The sequence below is a fragment of the Vigna unguiculata genome, chromosome 11, assembly GCF_004118075.2.
Source record: "Vigna unguiculata cultivar IT97K-499-35 chromosome 11, ASM411807v1, whole genome shotgun sequence".
In the NCBI taxonomy this organism is placed as follows: Eukaryota; Viridiplantae; Streptophyta; class Magnoliopsida; order Fabales; family Fabaceae; genus Vigna; species Vigna unguiculata.
Genome location: NC_040289.1, coordinates 37,753,641 through 37,762,331, shown reverse-complemented (window position 1 = coordinate 37,762,331; position 8,691 = coordinate 37,753,641). Strand labels below are relative to the sequence as shown.

At 34.1% G+C, this 8,691-nt stretch overlaps 1 protein-coding gene across 1 annotated transcript; it reads left to right on the top strand.

The window, feature by feature from the left end:
- Window positions 1-3,803: 3,803 nt before the first annotated feature.
- Window positions 3,804-8,691, top strand: LOC114168876 (protein TIC 62, chloroplastic). Its single transcript, XM_028053843.1, has 14 exons — window positions 3,804-4,174; window positions 4,375-4,492; window positions 4,574-4,646; window positions 4,735-4,786; window positions 4,879-5,055; window positions 5,334-5,415; window positions 5,552-5,624; window positions 5,704-5,814; window positions 6,607-6,759; window positions 6,855-6,988; window positions 7,142-7,330; window positions 7,484-7,678; window positions 8,077-8,159; window positions 8,430-8,691. Exons 1-13 carry the CDS (start codon window positions 3,811-3,813, stop codon window positions 8,129-8,131), a joined length of 1,776 nt encoding a protein of 591 aa, XP_027909644.1. The 5' UTR covers window positions 3,804-3,810; the 3' UTR covers window positions 8,132-8,159; window positions 8,430-8,691.

Genomic DNA, 8,691 nt, shown 5'->3' with positions numbered 1-8,691 from the left:
CATCACTGATCCATCTGTCTTTTTTCTTTTAATCTTTACCAGAATTCTAATTTCTATTGGCATAACAAAAAAAAGTTTGTGCAGTACTAAATAACGAAAAGCTTTTTTCTTTTTGTCTTATAATAGCAGCGAAAGCGAGTGAGTGAAATCGAAAGTGGTGCAGCTGGAGTGTGGACACGTTCTTATCCGTAAGAGAAATTGAGCATGCAAATAAATAATAAAGAAAAAAAAATACCATAAAAAACTGAACGTATAAAGTGTTTGACACCTTTTCCTTGTTAAAATTGCAATAAATATAGTAAAAGGAAATAGCGGTGGTTGAGTGTAGCCAAAAAAGGGCCATAAAGATATAAATGACACTGCTCGAGATTTTAGTTCGTAGAATGATTCTATGGTATTTGAGCGACCAACATGATCCTTGGACAGCTTTGTCGAAATTAGGTGTTGTGTCACTTCTGCAGTGAAAAGAAAAGAAAAAAAAAGCTTAAAGCACAGTAAGAAATAATAGTAAAGGGTGTTTGTGTGGAAACGGTGCGTGGTCCATTACATGATATTGTGTCTATCTGTGGTGCCCACATCATCTGCAGCAGATGTGGATACTCATACAATTGGTGCTTCAGGATTTGGGTGAAATGGGAGGCTTTAACTTTGGATATCTTCTGCACTGCATTCGTAAACATCGCCTCAACAAACAATTATAATAACGATTCCGTTGATATACCGTAGATAAGTCTTTAAAAACAGTGAATTTATCGCCCGCTGTAAAGACAAACAACCATAATAACGATTTTATCAATCTAAAATGAATGGGACCAAGTTAATTGTGTTTGTTGTTTCAGGATTTGTGTTTGTTTCAGTGTTATTCGGTACAGACACATGATGATTTCAGAACTTTCTTTTACCTTGTTCCTCTCCACTTGCACTTGCACCATCAAAATTCAATTGTTAAGCACTGCACATATTTATAAGAAGGAAAATGATAGTTTCACACTATCGTTTCACAATGTTTATAGAAGTAAAATGATCTTAACAAAATTATTAGTCCTACACCACTTTCCAAATAACTAGTTATCACGCTACCTAAATTATTTTTCAATTGATCAAGAAACATATTTTTGCAGAGGAAGGAGCAATATTTATCACCTGAAGCTTGAGGGAATGCAGTCTATAATGTGTTTTTTGAATGTGTTTTTAAATCCAAAAATACTTTCCAAAATATATATTCTTAAATATGTTCAAAAAGTGGAGATGCACAGATAATGTTTAGTTTTTTTATTATGATTTTGATGAGGTTTATTTATTTTATGGGAGTGCACTAAGAAAAAAAAAAAGAAAAGACGTGGAAAAGAAACAGAGAGAGGGAAATAAAAAGGAAGAAAGAAAAGAAGTGGGCCTTTGGCCCATGTGTACATCGATACGGATATTTCTTTTTATATCCCCATATTTTTTATCTGCACTCCCATAGGAGTACTTAAGATACCAAAATGTCCCATATCATATCATGCCGTGTTATCCTTCCAAAGTTTGTTATTCTAAATCCCAATACTTCTACTTACAGTGCATTGCGTCAACATTTGGGTTGCAAAAAAAATCATTGTCGTTTGTTAAAAAATTTACACCAAGACAGAATACTTCTGGATCATTGGATCAATAAGTTCTTTTTTTTTTTCTCTTAAAAAAAATACTTCAGTATTGAAATTAGTATTTTATTTCAAATTACATAATCTAATATCGAAATACATTTTTTTATTGAAAACTCGATATAAATATTGTATTTTGAATTGTACACCGAGATGTATTTTTTTATATTTACAATTTTTTATATTTTAAATGGTATATTTTATAATATGTTTTTAAATTGTATATGTCAAAATATAAAATTTATATTTCAGATATTATATTTTGACATTAACGATAGTGACTAAAGTTATCTATAATTAACGAAATAAAATGACAACTTTTATTGGACAATATTATCAATAATATTGTGTCAAGGTTGTTTGTAGATACTAGCAGTTACGATTACAAACATAAAAATGATAATGTGCATAAGTTTCTATATTTCTGGTTGCATTCTATGGTTGTGTGCAACATTTATATCTATTTAGTTGTTGAAGTTTTAAATGTACATTGGTCTCACAATATGATAAATCTAATAATTTGATTTGAGATTTTATCTTGTTAAATTCTTTGACATTTCAAACAAACATCACAAGGATAACAAATATATGTTGTCTATGTCTTAAGTTTGATATTTTTGTTGGAATGTGCTTAGGCTTCTTGAACTTTATAGTTGAGGAACATTCTTTTATCTTCTAATTAAGGCCTAAAAGAAGTATAATGATAGGCTCTTTTAGAATCATTATTTATCAATTTTGTTACGCCAATTAAACATGGGAAATTTGTTCAGATGCTAACTCTACATCATTTTCTTTGTTGTCCCTTTACCACTTGGAAGCAATGGGGTTCATATTTCCCGACATGGACATAGTATAGGCTTTGGGGTCTACATAACAACCCACGCATAACAAACATAAATAAAAAAAGAAAAAACATGCACATTCGAATTGGTCAATCCAGTATGCATCACTGGATTTGAGAGTTTATATTGGATTACCCAATCCGATATGTAAGTTTACGTATCAAATTAAGTAATCTACTATGTAAACTTATATACATTAAATAATCCGATATAGACTTCCAAATCTGAGAGTACATTTTGAATTGGACAATCAAAAAATAGTTATGTAAAGATGAAATTGGTATACAAGATTGAATAATTCAATATACACTTTTAAATCCGAGAGTGCATTTCGAATTGAACAATCAAAAAATAGTTATGTAAAGATGAAATTGGTGATGGACAAAAAAATGATGAAGATAGTATCTTGAAGATCAAGAGAGATATCGTGTGAACAAAGAAGAAAAAAATTTAGGATTTTTAATATATTTTTATTGAGAGTAAGATGAAGATAAAATATTTTATGGGGTGCAAGAAAAAGAAAGGTGGTACAGAAAGAAATGCTCTACCTAACATTATAACATCGTAACATTTATTTAACCTAAACTTACATCACCTCTCATGTTCTTGAATCTTATCGTTGCAGTAAAATATTATTCACCTAAGTTAATACACTTCACCTCTTCTTTGTTTTGCCTTTGACCAAGTTACTTCCACCGACAACCACCACTACAGTCACCGGTTGGGTTGTTATCTGTCCTCGCCTTAAAATTTTTAGACATATATCATTACTTTTACATTAAAATTATTTAGAATAATATTATATTTTTTTATCAAAATATTTTTTTTTATATTATAATTTTCGTTATAACTTTATAAAGATTATTTTAATGACCGATAGACACCGGATACAACACGTTCATCTAAAGTGGAGACGCCTCTTTCTCCAAATGTACACACATGTTGAACCGTTATAGAAAGTATATGCAAAGTAGCAGGGGTATCTGCGAATGACACATGGGCCTGTAAAATTGTGAGTTTTGTTCTGGTTGCATTCCAAGTTCAAGTGGATGAAACAATACATCGGTAATGAAATACCTTAAGGTAGGACCGTGCAAGCGATGTAAATAAAATAAGGAAAAAGTATCACTTTTCATGTTTATTCTTCTTGAATTTTATCTCAACATTATTATTTCGGAATAGATTGGGCTAGATTTTGTAACACTGTCATAGTTTCTTAGTAACAATGTATGAGTAAGATATTGGAAGTTAAAAACTAAAGGAAATAGTTATAGAAAAGTTAGTAGATTCTTATAAACCACATAAATTGATCGAGAAAAAAAGGGTTTATGGTGTTGTGGAATCAATGTAATGAATACCAAAGGAGTCACACATGTGGGGCAGAGGCATCATATCCACAGAGAGTAGAGGATGGCATTGGTGGCAGTGAGAGAAGATTGCAATGGATAACATCATCAAAACTAAGCTTCACAATTCCCCTTCTCATTCTCAATCCTCCATATCCTTCTACCTCTGTGTCAATGGAGGCTTTCTCCGTACAGTCCCTCACCCTAACCACCATCCCCTCCTCTTTGTCACACAGAGGGGCCACTGAGAAACCTTGTGCCCATGTCAACCTTTCCCATTTCACAAGGTACCCTTCTTCCACAAGATCAACAAAACACGGAATTCGTTGCAGAACTCAAGCTTCAGGTGATAAATGTTGCTCCTTCTCTCTCACAGAACATGTTTCTTAATTTGGAATATACATTGTTTTATATGAAAAAGTTACTTAAATTTGTTTCAATTCATCAACCTGAGGTAAAATATGTAAACATTAATCTGAAATAAAATAAAATAGGCTTCTTTTTTTTTTTTTTGTGAATCTAAACATGCACCTTGTTGTATACAAGGTTCAACAAAATCTAGTGCGGGTACTGCTGAGGGGATATCTGAGAAAACAGACTCCAAGGATGACAACTTGGTATTTGTTGCGGGCGCTACTGGTAAAGTTGGTTCAAGGACAGTGAGGTAGTTTATTATTGCTCTGCATTTTCCTTTCAAAATGTAACTTTTTCAAAATGGTAAGTGATGATAGTCTGTCACATTCAGGGAGCTGATAAAGCTTGGATTCAGAGTCAGAGCTGGAGTTCGGAGTGCTCAGAGGGCTGTTGCATTAACTAAGGTGGCGTAATAATTAATTATTTGAAAAATGTTATATGACTAATATCTTTTTTAAAATAGATATGCATTAAAGATACATGTATGTGCAGAGTGTTCAGGAATTGAAGCTTGATGGTTCAAGTGCAACTGGAGGGGGACAAGGTAAGGCAAGAAAGTTTTGAAATCAATATGTGTTGGTTCCAACAACAAAATGCTGGTGTATTGAATAACATTGTTTTTGGGTTTTAGCCCAGCTGTAGAGAAGCTTGAAATTGTAGAATGTGATTTGGAGAAACCGGATACGATTGGATTGGCTTTAGGCAATGCATCAACAGTGATATGTGCCATTGGTGCCAGTGAGAAGGAAATTTTTGACATCACTGGACCCTTTCGGATAGATTATCTGGCCACCAAAAATCTAGTTGATGCTGGTAATAGAGAACTTTCACTGTCTTATGTTTAAGTGCCATGTGCATTCTCTGTGTTTTGGTCTTGATTTGTCTCAACATTGTTTGCTGCTCCAATTCTTTTAAGCTTTAAACTTGATTGAAACACTAAAACAAACCCAGATACTGAAATCAGCCTGGCCTAATCAGACAGTGATTATTATTTGCTATTTTTTATGTATTTTTGTCTTAGCTGTAATTAATTCATATTGTACTAAAAGTTGAAAACAAAAATGTAAATGCTTGTTCTCTCTACCTTGCAGCAACTGTTGCCAAAGTAAATCACTTCATATTGGTTACTTCACTGGGAACGAACAAAATTGGCTTCCCTGCAGCAATCCTCAAGTGAGTATGAAAGCTTTCTCATGTACTTGCTGTGTCAAACAATTTCCATATTTGTAGTTTGTAATCAAGCAGTGGTTATTGTTCCATATTGAGATCATAGCGCAGTTCAACTGATTGCCTGATTCTGCTTATGAAGTTTGTTTTGGGGAGTCCTTGTTTGGAAAAGGAAAGCAGAAGAAGCACTGGTGGCCAGTGGACTTCCATACACAGTGAGTCATTAGGAATCTCTCGTACTAATTTCACCCAAATTCAGGGTTCTATTTGAAAATTCATTATGTCACTCTTCAGATAGTGAGACCTGGAGGAATGGAGCGGCCTACAGATGCTTTCAAGGAAACTCATAATATAACCCTGTCAACAGAAGATACTTTATTTGGGGGTCTGGTGTCAAACCTTCAGGTACTTATCATGTGAAATGTTTTCTTTATAAATCATGATAGATATATGGAACATGTTAACTCTGATGTTCAACTTAAAAGTATTCGAAGTGAATTTCATTTTCTTAAGCATTGCAGTTTAAGAAAAATGCTTTTGTGTGTGATGGAATGTGAGTACAAGCAGCTCTCAGTTTTTTTGCCTGAAAATTGATACAAAAAACAGTACACTGCTAAATGTTATTCTTTTTCTTCTTTCCTTCTGGCACTCTTTTAGTTTGTGATTATATATTTTCTTGGTTGGATCATTGCCAATCTAATTTCGTCATAGTTTATACTGGAAATTGAGGATCATGCTAATGAGTGTCCTGAATGAGAGTGCATTAGTAGAATCCAATATTACAATTGCTCACAAAACCTTTTGTACTTTTGATTCCTTAACCAGTGAATATGGATTATCATTCTCCTTCCCATATTCCCAATCCTGAATCTTGTAGGTAATGTATATGTATAACTTTAAATATGATTTCTACATTTGCTTCTGCTGTGCTGCCATAGGAGCATATCTGATTATGAATACGTATCTACTGAGGTCAATACAATCATTTTTAATTAATCCATGCTTGTTTGATTCTTGTCTGCACATACAGAACAATATGTATTATATTTGCTGCCCCATGTTGCTTGTATGTTCAGAAAGTAATGTAAATATGTTGGCAGCGTTGTTGCCTCTTATGAATATTATGATGTGATGTTGATTAAATTGGTAAGTAAGTTCTAGCCAAGTGCATAATTAACTTGCTCTGACTCATTGCAGATTGCTGAACTCTTGGCAGTCATAGCCAAGAATCCTGATCTATCACATTGTAAAATAGTGGAGGCAATAGCAGAGACAACTGCACCGCTAACTCCAATGGAGGAACTTCTTGCAAAGATACCTTCTCAACGTCCTTACATTTCTTCACCCAAGGTACTTCCTCCATTGAGGGTATTTTACATAAGCCATATTCTACCTTGCTATTGCTAACAAGGGATATTAGTTAATTGATTATTCGGATGGTTCAGAAACCAGACATTCCAGCGGCCAGTATTCCAGATCCCCCTGCAAATGTTGTGACTGTGGAACCTAGAGTTGCCACTGAGCAAGAAACTTCACAACCTGAACCAGTGGCAAAACAGACACTTTCTCCCTATACCGCGTAAGCCAAATTGCAAATAATTCCTAAACAACATTGAAATGTTATGCAGTGAAATATGTTACTCTTTATGATTAGGTAATAAGGATTAGTACACAATGAGCTTTTCATTGTAGTCTGTGCATGCATAAACTAATCTGATGCTTATTTTGTTAGTTATGATGATTTGAAGCCACCATCATCTCCTACTCCATCTCAGCCTGGTAGTGAGAAACAAGCAAAGACCAGTGAGACAGTGCCAAAACCAAGTGTTTCAGAGACTCCAAGTAGCGTGCCAGGAGTAGATGGCATCACTCAGGCAACATCTTCACCCAAAGTGGGGCAGCCTCTTTCTCCTTATGTAGCGTAAGTTGCCTTCTAATTTTGCGCTTATATGTTAATACACATTCTTGCACCTAACATTATATAGTTTGGTTTTCAAGTTATGTCAATTATGTCAATGCCCTCAGTGTGATTTTCTTGTTATGTTTGATCCCTGAGGCCATGTTATGCCTGCAGATATCCTGACTTGAAACCTCCCACTTCACCATCTCCTAATGCACCAGTTGTATCAGTTTCCAAATCTGCTGCAGACGATGTGCCACAGATAGACACAATATCAAGTAATGGAACACCACAACTTTCAACACCAGATGAACCAAAGGAAGAACATCTCGCTCAACCCAAGTCAAGACCACTGTCACCTTATACTATGTGAGCTTCTTCTGAGTTGCCTTCAAATATAATTGTTTCTTCTCCAATGACTCTTCATTCCTTATGTAAGCATGTAGTTGCCTATATAAGCAACTTCTATGAGATTTCGTTTACTCCAATGATATTTTCAAGTTTCTAACTATAAGGGTCAATCTAAGCAACCCTATTGGAGTTGCTCTTAGTTCACTCTTGTGGTTTCTGACTCATCCCATTGGGACCCTACATTTAGGTATTAATTTGATAAGTTAGATACCCCTTTCTTTTTCCCTCCCCTAAGTGGAGGTATCTCTGATTATGCTTAGGTGGTTGTCCTTAATTTTTAACATATTGCTAGTTTAATGCATATTTGTCTTATATTTCTTGAGGTAGTGTTAACATTCATTGAAATGAACATCCAGGTATGAGGACTTGAAGCCTCCTGCATCACCATCACCTTCCTTCAGAAGTTCCTAGGAATTGCCTTTCTGTTCAATCAGACAAGGTTAGAAATGCAAATTATTTATACTATACTATGGTTTAAGCTTTATTTTTGTGAGTTCAGATTTTCTGCTCAGTATGGTGTTCTTCCTCTGCTGAACTTTCAAAATATACCAATAGACACTCATTTTAATGTTTTAGAATATATTAAAAACTTTTTAATATACCAATATTAATATATTTTGAAGGCTTATAGAGGAACAACACCAAAACCTATCAGAGAATCCAAATTCTATTTTTATACTTGAAGTTACTATACACATAATTTTGATAGAACTGTTGAAAGAGGCAATGCGGCAACAACTGATGGATGATCAGGATGGTCACTCAAATATGAAGAGAATCATTATTTCTGCTAATTGAAATTTTCAGCAGTGTCATCTATTTCTTTGTGACCTTTTTGGCGATACTCAACAAACACTATTGCTCCTTTTTGTAATTTATTTTCCCTGCGTTGGAATCTAAACAAGGAAAAGCTATCACTTTTCATGTTCAATTTTTTACAATTTATTTTTATTATTTTCGTGTTCAATTTC